Source organism: Alligator mississippiensis, chromosome 2 (assembly GCF_030867095.1).
Source record: "Alligator mississippiensis isolate rAllMis1 chromosome 2, rAllMis1, whole genome shotgun sequence".
Classification (NCBI taxonomy): Eukaryota; Metazoa; Chordata; order Crocodylia; family Alligatoridae; genus Alligator; species Alligator mississippiensis.
The window spans coordinates 256438518-256456315 of NC_081825.1; the positions used below are offsets into that span (position 1 = coordinate 256438518).

Consider the following 17798-nt stretch of genomic DNA (forward strand, 5'->3'; position numbering starts at 1 on the left):
CCATCACGTATAAATTTATATTAATGATATATTTAAATTTAGTTTTAAAAAAAATTAATATTTAGATGTATAATATACTAATTCATACAATTATTTCCATGGAATTTTGTAATCCTGCGGAATTTGATATTTAATTATGTGGTTTTTGCTTCTCAGCCAATTGGTGGAGAGGGAAGATGGCTGCCAGGGCCCATCTGTCAATCAGCAGCAAGGGATGGGGCCACCATGAAATGTCCGCAAAATTGGCTCTGTGCCCCACGAGACTGAAGTTCCAAAAAGCCTATTTTATTAACAACAATTGTGTGAATTGAAAAGCAAAACTAAAATGTGATCAGACTTAAGTTAAACTCAAATTTTGTCAGGCACCTTTGGATAAAAAAAAACAAAAAAAAAACACCTTCACCTTGGTGGACTAAAATTATTTTATCGGAACTTTAATAATTTAAAAATGTAGTATTTTCCAAGGCAGATCCAATTATTCCGAGATTAAAATTGCAGTATCATTTTTAACAGAATAGCTCTATTATTCATTTAATTCTAAGTGAAAGGGACAAATATTTGACAAAAGCAAAGTTAACACTGATTTACTATCCTCCAAACAAAATGTGAAAAGGATTCTGAATTTCATTAAGTGAAAGAACAAGAAAGCTCCCCCTTTCTATGTCTATATTAACTAACTATGCACCTGTTCTTCATGTAAAATTTGAAAATTTAAGAAAGATAAACACAGATTTTAGTCAGTGATTTACAAAAAAAGAAAAAAAAATAAAGTAAAACGTTAGCCTCCTGAAACTCATATATATTCTTCTAAAGCTGGGTGCTCAACCTGTGGCCTGCAGGCCAGATTTAGTTTGTGGTGGGGGTCATCCGACCTGCTGGGCTCCGCACCAGTCTGAAAATTTGGGGGTAAGGATGCTGCTAAATTTCCAAACACATAGGGAGAGCTGCAGTCTGGACAGAGTAGCTTGCTGGATCAGGCACAAAGGGCAGTGCACTGGGCTGAGCAGAGGCAGTGTGGGGACCCAAGGCCCATCATGCAGAGCCAGGCAGGGGTGGCATAGAAGCCCAGCACACAGGGCTACAGAGAGGTGGCACCCAGCCCCAGAGTTGCAGGGCCCAATCTGAACTGTGGACCAGCGCCATGCCAGTCATCCTGTCTGTGAGGCCAGAAGATTGAGCACTACTGTTTTAAAGCATTCTTTTGGCTGGGTGTCTGGAAAATGCCAACACCTTAAGGTTAAGACAAAATGAGACATTTTCATATACCAACTGAAAAAAAAAATTCCTAAACTAGAACTGCTTTGTTAAATCGTTCTTACCTACTATTTATAGTATAAATATTTCTGGAAAATGAAATTGATTTGTTGAGTCAAACTAATTTAATATGAGGGCTAATGTGCTCTAATACATTAAATGGAACCATAGGGAAGTAAAAAGAAAAAAAAACCCCTAAAAAAACAACTCTTGTGTAGGTGCCTTTTAACGGAAACAGCAGTTTTGAGACATTTTCCTGCCTTTCCACTTTCCAGAAGCTCCTCCACCTCAACTTTGCAGACAGACACTCCACAGTTGTAGGACTATTTCATACCTTTTTACCCATGGACTATAAATGAGGTAAAGCTTCCAATTAATTTATGAGCCCCTGCTCACTAGTCCTCTAACATGCATAGGTTATCTTACAGATCGAGCATCCACTATTTATACCACATGGCCACTCCGTAGCCTGAGGAAGCCTAAAGCCGACAGGAAAAGACGTTTTGCAAAGACTTACATGAGTGCTTTAATCTTTAGATTGAGAAAATTAAGAGAATTTTCTGATCTCTTCAGAGAAAGTGTAAGTGAAGAATCAGACCAGTTAATTTAAATTAAACTTTGATATCTGAATAAACAAGTTACTGATCACTTGTGAGAATAATTTCTCTAGAGTTTAAGGTTTCTCCATACCCTCAACACACAGTCTCACCATTCATTCCCTTTACCAAAAGCTTCCCTCATTAGAAATTTAGTTTAAGACAGTACCAAAAAGCAGTAATATCTGCAATTTACAAGCTAGTATGTTTGAATAAAATTGGCATTAAAATCATATAAAAATGGAATCCCAAAATAATAGCTATTACAAATTTATCTTAAAATTCTTCACTTTCTAAGCATGCCTTACTGCAGAGGTAGGCAACGTTTTTTGGCCAGAGTGCCGAAAACCCCCACAGTGCCTACCTTGGAAGGTGCCGGAGTGCCGGCATGCCAGAAAAACAAAATGAGGGCAGGGGGTGCATGGCAGGATGCCCTGCTTGTGCCCCTTGCCCCCCGCCCAAAGCCCTTGACCCTTGCCCCTGCCCCCCTAGCCCTGTTGCCCCTTGCCCACCAGCCAAAGCCCCTGCCCCCCCAGCCCAGGTTCTGTGGCTGTCAGCAGCTACCCAGAACCTGGGCCAGCTGCAAATATCTGCTGCCTCTCAGCGCTGGCCCCAGCCCCGGACCATATTCTTGAGCTAGAAATTTCTTATCTTTTCTAAAATTAAAAAAAAAAATCCAGCTTAAATTGCTTCTTTCAGTTCTCAAGTTCTGTTACTTTTGGAGTTACAAAACTAAAGCTGATGATTTACAAGCCCCAAGAGAGAATCCTTAGCATTTATTCATAAACTTCCCTGGTTGACAACTACATCTCACTCCAAATCTTTCTATTATGTTTAACATATACCAATATAGCTTGCCTACAATGTCTGTATCATCACTTTCACACTCTATAGCCTAAAATTTTGCAAAAGTTTCCCTGTGTTCCATTCAGTTGGCTCTGAGTGACTTAACATCTTTTTCTTGGACTCTGAAGAGTTGTTCAGCCTCCCAGATCCCAACTTGCTCTTTGAATTGCAGTAGTTTTTTGACAGGGGCAGGATGTGCTCCCTTCTAAATCAAAAAGACTTCTCTGGAAAGAGCTGATGGACAATGTGTACAGGTGTCCTGCCTCCACAACCATTACAGCACTTGGTAGACCAAAGCATGAGAAACTCAACCTAGAATCCAAGACAATAAGTAGCAGTAATAGAATGGGTACCCAAAGGCACTGTACTTGATCTTGTGTGCAATAATTTGTAACTTCAATTAAAAAAAATGCATACTATATACACACATTTCAAGAAAATTATGTTTAAAATGTATTTACCTTGCGCCATTATTCCTAATTACTTCCACCGTTTCACCAACAAAATATCGATCCTTGACATAAGAAAAGATTTCATCACAGATTTCATGAAGTCGTGAGCGATGGGTAAGGGTGGCCAAGTATAAAACTGGAACTATAAGTGCCTCTGGAAAACTCTGGAGATTATGCCTTGCTTTCTTTTCCGATTCTAGTGCTTCCTGATATGTGAGTCCCGGTTTACCCGTGACAGCACAACTCCACACAAGGCTGTTACACAGAATGGTGCGTTCAAAGAAGTCACTGTAAAGAAGAGAAAGGAAGAAAGTGAACAAACTCTAAATGCTGGCTAGAGTTTTCTTCACTATTAATATGGTTTTACATATTTCTGCTAAGTGAAAAACACGCTTTACAAATCCACAATGTAAAACATAAGCCTGCTGCTATTCATGTTATACACAGTAGTATCCACCAGGGTTTAGTAACAGCCATCACAATAGGTCTAGAGAATGTTATTACTGGATCTCCCATCATGATGGAGTACTTAATGATCATTTTCCACTTCTGTTAACCCCTCAATTCAGTGCCTATAAATCTGCTATGCAAGGACCAAAACCTGTTCTCAGTACAGTCTACAGTAAAACTCAGATTATTTAAGTGGCAGCATCAAACTCCAAGACTCTTCAAATAAATATCATGAACATGTCCCTTTGAGTTACCATATTTACCTGAATCCAAGATGAAGTTTTTGTCCCCTATTGGAAAAGTCCCTTGTCTTAGAATTGAGTATATGGTGGGGGGAGGCAGGGGGAGGGAATGGACAGGTGGCTGCTGTGGCACTGGCCCTGACTCCAAAACCATGGAAGCTTCCACCACTTCCCATGTTGCCTGCCCCTCAGCACCTCACCCACCCTCCCCTCCACCTCCCTGCCACTTTCCCCGAGTTGTAGCTGTAACTCTGGCCCATTCTGGCCTATGACACAAGGCACACATTTGCTTCCGCCCCCACCCAGCCCAGCAAGAGTGATGGCAGCTCTGGCCCCAGTCTCAACCCCAGCTCCAACCCAATCCCAGAGCTGCCACTGTTAAAACCACTGCTGCCTGGTCAGGCAGGGGCCAGAGCTAGCATGTGCTCCATGTCCCAGGCTGAAGGAGAGCCACAACTCAGGGTAAGCAGCAGTGGGGAGAGGAGGGGCACATCAGGGCCAAGTGCCAGGGGCACAAGAACTATGGGTGTGGGACAGATGCCAGATGGGCAAGTGGTGCAGGGAACAGGCGGAAGGCTGCTTCATTCCCCTGTTGCCATCCCCACCACTGCTTGACCCATTCCGGGGGAGGGGGGTGAATTTACGATGACCCTCCAATGATTAGATTCTATACATGAAAAATTATAACAAATGTATTGGTTTTCCATGTACACAATCTCATTATTGAGTGGGGGGTCATCTTGAATTTGGGTAAATACAGTAATTTATTTCCTACATCCCCCCCCCCACCCCTATCCCATCCCTATACATAAATGTTTGAGTGCCCAATATTGTACAAACTGATCTTGCAATTTTTTCTTAAAGTGGTTTTAATTAATGTTTCAATTTGCTCTTCAGTAATCAAAACACTAGTGGTTTTGAGTGTTCTGGCTCACAAAGGATGAAGGAAAGGTTAAAAACTCATGTCAAGTACTTTTAAATAGTTTTTATTCCTGCACTGTTTATACTACACTTACAGAGCACTAAAACAATTTTTTCTGCTGATTCTTTTCCTTACTTTTTTCTATTTGGCAAATATTGATTTTCCTTCCCTCCCATATTCCAATTAATATTAAAATTACCATTGTTGTTCTTCACAGAATCACAGAAAAGTAGAGTTGCAAGGGACCTCTGGAAATCATCTACTCCAGTAGCAGTCAACCTTTTTGGCAGAAGTGCCACAAATTAGCCCTGCACCTTCCCCAAGTGCCACTCCAATCCCCTTTCTCTGCCCAATCTATTGCTCCATTTTCTGCTTCCTTCCTTGTGTTCCCTGCTTGATTGGCTATTTGCTTTCTACTCTATCTACTATTGCACTGCCTGTCCCCTCCCTAATCTGCCTCATGCCACGCACGGGCTGCTTATACCACTTGTCTACCCCCTGATCTAGTCGAGCTCCCTGTCTGAGGCTGGATCATCCTTATCCAAACCATCCCACACAAATCCTTCTCTGATCTATTATGAAAACTGCACAAACAGCCTTGTCACACAATTATAAGGCACAGCACCCTGACCTGCCACCGATAAAACAAGTTTACTCCCAAATTAGTATAGCAGCATCATATATCGCTGGGAATGGCATTTATTAGTCCAGGGCTGTCAAACTGGCAAGGGTTAATGTGCAGCCCCCAAGTTCCTGTCCAGCCACTGCCTCCCCTGTTGTCTGGCTGCTGCTATAGCCAGGGTCTTTAGGCTCTCCCTGCCTCCCTTAACTTTCACTTCCTGGCAGTGCATCCCCCAGCACAGTGCAGCAATAGAATTGCCTGCCTGCATGGTGTGGACACTTACAAGCTGGGCAGCCCTGTCTTAGTCAATAGCTGTTACAGGGTGAGCCCATCAAAATATTTTTATTGTGGCTTGTTAAAATAATGTCTAGGTGAATTACTAATTAAGAAGAGACAGTAAATACAGAATGAAAACAATTTGCCAACTAGGTTAAGGCGATCCACTATGTAATATAACAGTTTGACACAATGTGCAACTATTTTTTTCAAACAAGGCTCTTTGGGTAAATCTGATATCTTTTTTAAACCAACTCAAATAGTTGGAGAATTCTTTTTTGCAAGCTTTCAGGTACAAATACCCTTCATCAGGCTGAGATGAAGGATACTTGTACCCGAAAGCTTGCAGAGAAGAATTTTTCCAACTATCTGAGTTGGTCTAATAAAAGATATCAGATTTACCCAAAGAGCCTTGTCTTCCTACGTCCTTAGACCAACACAACTACAACTTATACCACTACTGTTTCAGTTACTCATGCCTCCCTCATTCAGTACTTATGGCATTTCCTATTTTAAAACCTGAGCACCACTTCAAGATAATGAACTGTCCAACTACCCTACCACTCTGGTGCATCATATAAATTAAAACACATAAGTCATTTACAATAATTTAACATGTTCTCCTGCATGCCATCTTGTCTATCATATCCCCCTCAGGAGAGCACCCCCTGTAAGAAACAATGGCACATATAGCCTCTTTCCCACTTCTCTGGCATGCTTGAATGAGACATGAAAATACCCCATGAACAATGTTGATAGTCCAACTATTACTGAGATAGCACCCACTGAAGTAAACCAGACAGTTCACAACTCCAGTTTTCCAGGCTTCATGCATGCTCAGGTACACATTTCCCTCAGTTTTTCATCACAACCATAAAAAAGCAGACACTAATATTTTGTAAATCAAATCTCAGACTCTGGAGGAGAAATGAGCGGTTTAGCTGGGTCTCCCAACTAATACTTTTGATACCATCACTGCAAAATACCTCCCACCTTGGGAATAAATGGCTTGGGGGAGAAAGGAAAGAGGAGGTTAGTGAAAGAGAAACCGTATCTGAATATTTTCTCTGAATAATCTTTACCTAGTATACTTCTGTGTAACACTATAAAAAGGTTTTAAAATATTTTAACAAGTCTGTTTGTCTGTGCATTTAACAGTACTTCAACCCAAATCCTGCCTAAATATTGTACACAGGTTCAGTCTGTTTTGTCTAAAAAATAAAAAAAATAAAAATGATAGTGTAGCTCTACTGTTCAATGAGGCACCAAGCTATATTTAACTGAGATAATGCTTGCAGAGGAGGCATAGTGTATCTGACAAACTGAAGTATAGTATTGAAGCACTGCGTTTATACAAGAACTCATCCTCTCAGAACCACACTAAGGTGGTCACTACAGAGTAGGCACACCAGATCTCATTACAGCACTACCTAGCACTGTAACTGAGCAAACAGACATATATACTCAGAGGAGAACACAAGTTTTCTAAAACAGGAAGGACAGATCAATGTCCACCAGGAATTGTACAAAAAGAAATCTCAACTGCTACAAATTAAGCCAATTTAGGACATATGTAACAAAAACTTTCTAACCATGAGGATCATTAAGGCCTAAAACAGGTTACTTAAGCAGGTTGTGAAATCTCCTGCACAGCAGGTTTTTAGGATGTTATAAAAACATCTGTCAAGTATGGTCTGGGATCTCTCTTCTATGAATATTAAAAATATATAGTTTCAAGACAGGCTATTTAAAGTGTAGTGCATCAGAAAATGGGTTGCTTAAAAATATGAAGACATAAAAATCAAGTTGACACTGTTCCTTGAAGAGCCACTGAAATTTGTATAAAAGGGCACAAGGGACAGTCACGCTATTTCAAAGGAACACTATTCAACTTAAAAATAGATCACTCTTCTCAATTATTTTGAACTATGATTGTTACAAGTTAAAAAAAAAACCCAACAAAATTACTGTAACTCAAACAGATTTGAAGGAAACTTTTTCTCTTCCAATTTGCATATGACAATACTTTGTGTATCTAGTTTCACTGTAGCTTACTTCCCCTTTTCATTTATGTGGATTTTTCCCATGTACCAGTAGGGAAAGATTTTAAGAAGTCTCTCTCTTTTTGGTAACTGTCAGTATGTTTGCAAAACTATCAAAACAGAGGACACAGGGAGAGGTGCAGTCCCTGAAACAACCTTAATTTTAAAAACAACAACACGTGACTATACTTTTTCTGGGAAGTGTGCTTTAAATTAGATAGTGACTATATATAAACACACAGACAGATTATCTACAGACACTTATACTGAAGACCTTTACATTGTTTTACTTTACCATTTTAATTATTTTACCAAGAAATCCAATAGTATGTCAGATTTTATATCTAATATTTCTTTACTCCTAACCCATGGAAGCACCTTCATGTCATCATCATGAAAGGTAGTTATATAAATAGAAGTTATCACAAACAACTAGAATGATGGTTTTAATCAAATATAATAAAGCTTGTCTTTTAAAGAAAAAAAAGCAGCTTGAACAGACTTCATATTGAATTTAAATTCACAGAAGTAAATGCATTTGGAGTTAGGGATAACTGCAACCTTATGCAGAGTTGCAACATTTGTGGTTCTGCAAAATCACCGGCTGTTCCAAAATCCCAACAATATCTGAACATATTAGGATAAAGTTCTTGCAGAACAGCTACATAGGCCCATTAGCCTCTGTTCCCCTCAGTATATGAATATGAAACCCTATTTGGTTGCCATGAATTATGCCTAGGTACAAATAGCTGACCTATTTGCAAGATTAGATCCTAAGCTGGAGCTCCTTATTTTAAATTTTAAATCAGAAAGTCCTTGCATTTTCATTTATAAATGCACAAATGACAACCAATATAATCAGTTAATGGTTTTTATGCAAGAAATTCAATGATATAATCCTGGGACAATCCTAGAAAAATACTCCTTTCTGTTTACAAAATAAGTAAAATGGATTCATTATGAGCCAGATTTGTTTAAAAATTTGTATCCAATTCTTATGTTGAGACTTTCTATGAATATAGAACCTGATTGGGGAAGTGATTATTTTGTTAAAACGAAACACAGCCAGACATCCCTACCCATCCCGATTCACATCCAATGTTTTATTGTTGGGCATTTCCAAAAAGGAAATTTATTTCAAGTAACAAATTCCTCTAAGAAGGTTTAAGATACTATGGAAATGAAACTTACTGAAGAACAGAACTGAAAATAAATGCTCCAAATACTGCAAAATTTTATGCCATCTCCCAATATTATAAGCTCAATGTACAGGGTAAATAAAAAGATCCTGAGCTGAGAAGATAAGGAGGGAAGGGGGAGGGGGAGAGAGACAGAATGTCTAAAGTCAGTCAGTCCTTTAGAAAAAATCCCTTTTCAGTATCTAATACACAACACACTATGACAGCCAAAATTCCCATTCTGGACTGTACCAATATTATTGTTATGTAGCATCCTATTTCCAAAATAAAAGCCAATACCAAATACTCTAAAGCATTGGTGCTCAACCTCGGGCCTGTGGACCTATGTCATTTGGCCTATCTAGCACCTCATAGGTATGGAAATTTAGCAACAGGAGAGCAGTAGTAGCCTTAATTGCTCCCAGAGCTATGACAATTAGTGCTGCCACCACTCTCCTGCCACCAAATCTCCAGATCTGTGGGGAGCCCTGCAGAGCAGATAATATGGTCCAGTGCAGTTGCCCTGTGGCTGGATCCTGCACCTGGGTCAGGCCAGCACCAGGTCCTATCCACGAACCAACCCCCTGGGCTGACCCCATGCTAGATCCGGCCCCTGGACCAGCCCCATGCTACTCATCCAGCCAATAGGGCTGGAGAGGTGAGCACCACGGCTCTAAAGCAACATACAACACGTTCCAAATGAACGACTACAAATCATCTACTCATTGTTGAATTTTCACCTAGCCACCTCATTAGAGGTTAGCTATGCCCATGCCCATGTTAGACTTCTTTCAAATCAAAGCAACCCATCCAATGTAGCTATAGATATTATCATTATACATTTAAATACATCATCTTTTTTATGTTGCTAATGTCTTGGCATCAGGAATATCTTGAAACAATAAGTTCCACTGATTAATTATGCAATGTTTATTTTAACTGGTTTTAAAATATGCAGAATTTCTATTTCATTGAGCCTACTTAGGTTCTTGCATTATGAGAAAAAGGACTTCTTTTTCCCAAATGACTTCCTTTATACCGTTCATAATTTTCATTTCTCAAGTCTAACAAATTCTTTCTTTATTGGTCATCACTGTACTAATCAATCTCAGTCTTTCTAGGCTTTCTTTATATGATCTTCCATACCTCATGATCATTTTCATTGTACATCTATTATTTTTCTTTTTGGGACAGGATTTTAAAATAATATTTCCATTCCACTTCTCATGCATTCCAATATGTTAGTTTTTTCAGCTGTCACTAAAAACTGAGAAAGTTTTCACTGAGCTGTCCACAATGATACCTAGATCTTTTTCCTGAACTGTTACAACTGAGCAAAGCAAAACATGGATAGTTTAAACTGTTCCTTCCACCATGCAATATTTTGCAATTATCAATCCTGATTTTATTCTGCCATCCTTTGTTCCTCTAACTGCATTCCCCACTGACCCACCAGTCTTGATAAATCTAAATAACTGTCATCTGCAAGTTTTGCCATCTCACTGCAAAACCCTAGTATTACAAAATTATGAGGTTATTTCCCTTTAAGGTGAAATAAGTTCTCAACAGGAAATTCTCTTTCCCAAACATTAGCCCTACTGAGTCTTATATGCACCGGATACTGGCATAATGACTCTTCATTAAAAAAAAAAAAGAATACTAAAGTGAGAAGTATCTTATCTCCCCTACTGCTGCTAGTCATGTAAAAGTAACTTTGCTACTAGATCATTTCCAATTTTGTAATTTATGCAAATATGCAACAATACCCAACTAAGTCTTAGGCATATGTGGTAATTTGAAGCATATGAAAACACAACTGTGGGGGGGTGTTCACTGCACATACATGCAACTTACTAGTCAAATCAAGCCTACTCGATTTATTTACATGCCTAAAATTTACTTAAATTCAACAGAATACAAGTTTGCATTAAAAAAGCTCTCATATTTATGACTGCAAAACTAACCTTTCAGATACAGAGTGTGAACTGATGCAGAATTGCCTCCCCAGTTTTTGAGAACCTTAGATAATGGTTAGTTTCAGAAAACAGCTAGTGCAATTGTAGACAGCATGAACACTCTGTCTGCATAAATCTAATTAGTGTTGCATGGATAAGAAAAGGAGGTGTTTTTCCCCCCCAAAAAATGTTAGTTATTTCAAATACCACTTCATATTTGGTGGAAACTGTTTGACACCTTAAACTAGATGCTAGATGGTGAGTGATCATAGGCTACACAGTACTCCCCCTTATCCTGGGATGGCCACAGCTTGACATCAGTACATGAACTGAAGTTTAACCATGTCAAGACATAAGTTAACCTGTTTTAAAACAACCAAAAAAACCCCAATGCATGATCTATTTCCCCTGCCTAGACAAAGGCATAAGGAAGCAGGAAAGAAATGGACAGGACGATAGGGAAGAGCAGAAAAGAAGAGTGTTTTTCCATTAAGAAAAACCTAATGAGAACTATTAAATGAGAGTGTAGCAACTACAGAAATCCCATATTCTAAGGGCATTTAAACCCAAAAGCTTACAAAGAAGAATTTTTTCAACTGTTTGGGTTGGCCTAATAAAAGATAATCCAATTTACCCAAAGAACCTTGTCCACTTATATTCAACCCTTGGTCTCTGTGCACCATCCATTGACATTTTATGGCTCTGTGTGTTGTGAATGGAAAGCATTTATGAGATAAGTTTACCCTTAACCTGGAGCTCCAGCCCAAATGGAACTTGCTGCTTTACAAAGAGTTAGTGATATCCCCACAATATCTTTTCAGGGCACCCAGGACAGACAGGCTCAATCTTGGATCCAGTAAGCATCTTTCCAAAAAACCTACAACTTGATTTTCAGCCCCTACCAGCACTCATTTAGTATGAACCATAAAATGGCACCGTGACAAATGTAATTTCAAAGTATCATCAGTTAGGAAATTTTTAAATTTCTGCAGAGATATGAACTCTTTGTTTCCAATGTTTTATGTCCTCATAACCTGCCTAGAAACCCAGCGCAATAAAACTTTTTAAGAAACTTTATTTTGCATTTTCACTCCCCCTTGGTCCATTATTTTGCCCCGACAGCAACCACATGACTGCCCTTTGCTGTTACCTAATCTGAGTTTATTTGGTGATGTCTATTTGAGTAAGAAAAACAAGTCTAAGCATGAGGAAATTTAGGCGTGCTCTGGTTTCACAGGCTGCAAAGGATCCCAGAAGGAATCTGGTTAGGCTGTGCTTCTTAAAAAAAATTAAAAATAAATAAAGAAACGAGAGGATTTGAGCTTCCGAAATATTTTGTGGGATGCAGAGGGGGTCATGAAATGTCCGTGTCTTACACCCTGCTGGAAAGGTACAAGGGAGACACTCGGTCAGCTTGGGAGCAATCCCGGGAACACTTTGGACCTGTTCGGCTCACAAGGAATGAAAACCAGTGGGAGGTTTTTTGTTTGTTTTTCCCCGTCTCTCTTTTTTATTCTTGCTGCAAAAGCCCACAGGCCCCGTGTGTCACGCCGCGGGGGTGTGAGGGACCCGCGCAGACCCGGCAGGAAGGGCCCGAGCGGCGGCCGGGGCAGGGGAAGCGCCGGTCCCGTTCGGCGACCCCCGGGGCGGGGGCAGGCGAGCGTTGGCCGCTGCCGGCCAGGGCGCGGGGCGGGGCGGAGCCGGGCCCGCCGGGAGGGCGGCACCAAGGGGCAGCGCGTCCCGCCGGGCCGGAGTGTGAGGCGGCTCCGCGCCCCCAACAATAGCGCGGGCGGCAGATGTCAGCCCGCACGCGGCCGCCGCCTCGGCCCGGCCCGGCGACAGTTTGCGTCCCGCGGGGAGCGGCCCGGCTGCACGCCCCGGGCCTGGCCTAGCAGCGGCCGCAGACACGCGGCTCAGGGGGGACAAATCCCGCCCGCGGCCCCGCTAAACTTTCACTTCCCCCCGCCGGGCCCCGCCCGCGCCATCGGGAGGGGCGCGGGTGCCTCCTGCCGGGCTGGGCCGGGGAATCCCCTCCCCTCTCCTCTCCGCTCCTCCCCTCCCCCCGCCAGGTGTCAGCCGTTCGGGCGGCTCAACCGCCGAGGGCCGGGGGGGGGCCCGGGGGCACGCGGCCGCGCCGCCCTTACTCGTAGTCCCTGAAGATCTCGTTGGTGACCCTGCAGTAGAAGACGCGCTCGTCCGGCCGCAGGTCGGCGGGGGGCTGCTCCCTCACGAAGGGCTTGCGGTGCAGCAGCGGCATCGCCCCGCTTCCGAGTGGAGGGAAAAGAGAGGGGGAACCGTGAGCACGGCGGCGGCGGCCCGGAGCGGAGCGGAGCCCGCTGCCTTTTGTGTGCCCGACGCGCCGCCGCCGCCGCCTGCCTGGGACTGACGGCGCGAGCGGGGAGCTGCGGAGCCTTCCTCCTTCCCCGCCCCCCCCCGGCGGCGGCCGCCGCCGCCTCACAATGGGGCAGTGACGCCGCCGAGCAGCAGGCGGAGGCGGCGCTCCTGCCCCCCCGCGGCCCGCGCCACACAACGTGCTGGGCCCGGGGATCCCCCGCCCCCGCCCGCCGCTTTGTCTGCCCCGGGGTCGCGCCGGCCGCCGTCTCTGACCTGCGCGCGCCGGGCTGGACACCAAGTTGCCCGCGCGCCCCCCCCGCACAGCCCGGCGGCGGGGGCAGGGAGCGCCGCTCGTCGCTTCCTCCTTCCTCGCGCGGAGGAGCCCCTCCGCCCGCCTTTCTCCTCCTGCCCAGGCAGCGCTGCCTGCGGGCTCTGCCGCCGGGCTGCCCCCTCCTCCCCCCGGCGCGGAGCGAGGCGTCCCCTGCCCCCCGCCGGGCTGTGGCCGGGGTCGGCTCTCTGCCTGCCGCCCGCCTACCTGCGGGGGGAGAGGGTGGCTGTGGTGCGGAGGGCTGCCTAGCTCCTGCTCTTCCCTTCAGCTCCTGGGAAGTTTTTTGATCTACTTCTTCAGCCCTCGATCAGGAAGAGCTGCTGGGAGGAGCTTTCCACTTCTCTCCTCTACATCTTTATTGGCCACTCGGTGCCTTCCAGCGTGTGTCACACAGGAAGACAGAGAGCTACATTATTAATTAATGGCTGAGAGGACTCATCCTCCATTTTTGAATGATCGGCCCCGAGATCCGCCGCGCGCCAGGGGCCGGGTGGTGGCGGGGGCAGCCCGGCCGCCGGACCCCCACCCCGCGCCTGGGGCTCCCAGCTGACAACCTCCTCGGACACTAGAGACGAGAAAGCTGCCGAGAGCCGGGGCGGCGTGTGGTCGGGGAGGGGAATAAAGACTTTTCAAACGCTCTTTTCTTTCCGTCTCTCTCTCCCCTTCCAAAACACTCCTGCCACTGCCAAAAACACTTCGCTCTGCAGAAGAACCTAGAGCACTTCAGAGACCCCCCCTCTTCATCCTGGACAAAAAAAGCTACTGTCCATAGTACTTGTCCATACAGCCAGGAGAGAAATATCAACATTTAATAGAGTCTTCCAGTCTAACTAGCAACAAAGGCTTTGGTGTTGGATAATAGAAGTACAGAGAAACCTGTCTCCTAATATTTAAGTGCAAAGGGATATGTTGTCATCTGAGTTCAGGAACAAGAAGGGTACGCTGTGCCAGTTACAAGTCTCAAGTATAACACTTATTCTCCTTAGATGTGTGGGCCCCAGAGCAGTGTCTCCTGCTCTCATGTCACCTGAGATATGCTCATATTACTCTATGAAAGCACATGCTGCTATTGCTTGTAATGTTCGATTTTTATTTCACTTGGCATATTTTAAAGATTACTGTATTGGTTGATAGGGTTCTCAGGTGCGCAGGAGGCTTTACAGAGCCACAAAAGAAGATAAACTCCATATCCTAAGAAACATCAAATCTAAAGTCTCAGGCAAAAAGTTGTGAGTAACCACAAACTCACTGGGACTAAGAATTTGAAGAGCTGGTGCTTAAATAGAACGTTACCATCCACACCCCTGATCCTGGAAATACGTGGGCTTGTGTTTTGTCCTGCACCTGTGCAGACTTCCACTGACCACCCAGGCCAGGCGCATGCATGGGTTAAGCTTGGAAAGTCAAGCTCTCCTGATGAGAGGAAAAGGAGCTGTGAAAACATTACCTTGTATGTAGGTAGCTCTCCCTCCTGTTCATGTTACCCTCCCACTACAGATAATTTAACAGCCCATTTGCACAAATTTGGAGAGATGAAGAAAGATCAATACATTCAAATCACATCTATTAAATGAAGTGGAAAAGAAAAAAAAGAGCATACAATGGGCCCAGGCAGACCATGTGTGGATGAAAAAGAAAGTGCAAGACGAGCCTGCATAGCAAACCCATTCACAAGTGATGTGACTTCATCTTAGGAGCAGTAAATTCATCAGGCAATTTTCTAACACTTTCAAACATCACAGGTTAGCTTTTGTTTGTAGACAACCCCTCCCAGAGTCAGCCAATTAATCTGCCAACCGCCTCCTTTCATCATGTCTATCTTTCTGATTTATCAGTGGGGTCAGAGTGCCCAGGAGTCACCTCCCACCTTAGATTCTGGTGTAAGGTCACATTCGATCTTTGTTCTGCACAGAAGCTCCAGGAATCGAGAGCCTGAAGGCCCTTGGCACCACTTTCTTTTCTATGATCTTGGTACTATCAAGGGGGCCTGCTATTCACCACACCAGCTATTGGGCTTATGCAGAAGTCCTGAATGTTCTTGCACTAAGGTGAGAGTCAAGGGTCCGTTCAGACCTCCAGAATCCCAGGAGCATATATGTCTATAGACCAGACTGTACCAGAGAGGGGCCACCAGCAAGGCTGCTCCAAAGTCAAGGATCTCAAGTGTGACTACAAGCAGGCATGGGACACAAACCACCACTCAGGCACCAATTATGCCACAGCTCCATGCTATGAGTAGCTGGACAAAATGTTTTCAAAAGCTTCCCATATCAAAGTGGACAGAAACAGACCTCAGTTAGACCATGGTATGTGGAGCTAAGGGCTTCTACGGTCAAAGAGGTCTCTGACAGCCAGAACCTTTTCACCAGCCAGGAGGCTGAGCAGTCCAAACTAGATTCCAAGGTCTCCCAAACAACCACAAGCCAGCCTGCTGCTACACAGGCCACAACTCTCCGAGTCACTGCGATCAGGAAAAGATGCACAGATGGCATGACTGGAATGCATGTTTGCCTTTTGAATCAGTTCATGCCATTTTGTATTGCCCAGACTGCTTAAAAATATCTTGCACTGGAAGCAGCATGAACAAGCAACATGACCATCCCAGTGACAGCTACTCCATGGGGGACAGTAAGAACAGTGCCTTCTGGAAGCATTGCTGCTTTAACCCCTCTAACCAACAAGTTGGCCTGATGGCCCACCACTCCGGCCCCCAGGAATGTGGGGTCTTTCATTTGTGCCTCTGAGCTTAGCCTAACAAAGACTGAAATGCCCCCAAATTCATCAAGTTTCTAGTGGTTTTCTCATTAACTTGTACATAGGTAGCTCTCCCTCCTGTTCATGTTACCCTTCCACTACAGATAATTTAACAGCCCATTTGCATAGAAGACACAAATTTGAAGAGATGAAGAAAGATCAATACATGCAAATCACAGCTATTGAATGAAGAGGAAAAGGTAAAAGAGAGCCCATGGCATACAATGGCCACAGAGATACCATGTGTGGATGAAAAAGAAAGCACAAGAAGAGCCTACATAGCAAACCCATTCACAATGACGCCCAGGACAGAAAGAAGGCAATCAGTTTTCTTGTGTGCAATTCAGAGCTATCATGACAGTGTTTCATTGTGACACCTTAGCAATATTCATGGGGTTTCCTCAGAGTAGGTTGCCAGTGAGCTATCTTGTCACTAGAATGAGGTGTCTGTTTCGTTTGTCATAATTGCAGACAGGTGGTTACTCCAATCACTGGGCCAGTCTCTCTTTGCCTCCACCAACCCACCCCTTTGCAGGTCCTTTATGCAATTTCCCAGACTTCTGCAGTAACATAAGTGAATCTTTTGCAGTGGTTGACTTGGCTTAGCAGTAATATCTATGTAAAAGAACGCTCTTCCTATGAACTCCAAGTCCTGCAGGAGGACAGGGGAGGGCAAAGAATGTATGCTCTATCACTCCTAATTGGTGGTCTAAAATGGTTATTCTGCTTCCAGTAGCATAACTAGGGCGAGATGACCAAGGCAGCCACACAGGCAACCATTTGGAGGTAAGGGAGAAACCACTGTCACCACAGCCACACAATCATGCCAGTGGCACAGCAGGAACCACTGCTGTCCCCATGTGTTGCAGCTGCCCCAGACACCCAGCTGCATTGTAATGCCTCTTCTTCCATAGGTCTGTAGCAAGCTCTGTGCAGATTTCTAGGAACATATCATGCCATGGCACTGTGGTAGACATCTTTCATTGCACTGGGAGATGCATAACTCTATAAAACCCGAAAAGAATAAACCCTGGCTGCCAAGTCCCAGTCTACAAGCATTTTCTCATTCATGGTAGCTGAGCACAGACTACTCATTTGTCCACAGCTTCGCCTCTCATGGCTTATTCTTTCATGTGTTCATGGCCTGAGACTCCATGTAGATGTAGTGATCTACATTAGCGTAACCTGTAGGGATGATGCTTATGTTAAAGATTACAGCCTACATCTTGAATTATTCTCCTAAAATGTTGTTTAGTCCTTGATATTTTACAGCGATTAGCCTTATTCCACCCATTCAGTCAGTTTACAAAACATTTAGCTTGTTGAGCTCTGAACATCATTTCTTCCAAGTCCCCTCAAAACCCTACCAGTTTATATTCCATATTCACCAGTGAAGCCACTTTAGTTTTAAATAAATTTATAGTGAAGGGCAGAGATGTGACTGTAAATTAATCAGTTAAAAAGCACATTACAGTTTATATATATAGCCCCTTGGGGCTCAAAAGGAGTCTATCCCATTACATAGGAAGGGAGGTAAGGGGGCAAAA

General features: G+C 43.8%; 1 protein-coding gene across 4 annotated transcripts in view; it reads right to left on the reverse strand.

Moving 5' to 3' along the window:
* The window catches only part of BAZ1A (bromodomain adjacent to zinc finger domain 1A), a 91201-nt gene extending 77406 nt beyond the window's left edge, over positions 1-13795 (reverse strand). The window contains exons 1-3 of one of the 4 annotated variants that reach the window (XM_014611303.3): positions 13705-13795; positions 12980-13099; positions 3158-3436 (exon numbers count right to left, since the gene is read on the reverse strand). In XM_014611303.3, coding sequence (XP_014466789.2) covers positions 3158-3436; positions 12980-13092 — 392 coding nt within the window. In that variant the 5' untranslated portion in view covers positions 13093-13099; positions 13705-13795. The other 3 variants (XM_019488763.2, XM_059723048.1, XM_006258738.4) reach the window with 3 other exon arrangements.
* Between the last annotated feature and the right edge of the window lie 4003 nt (positions 13796-17798).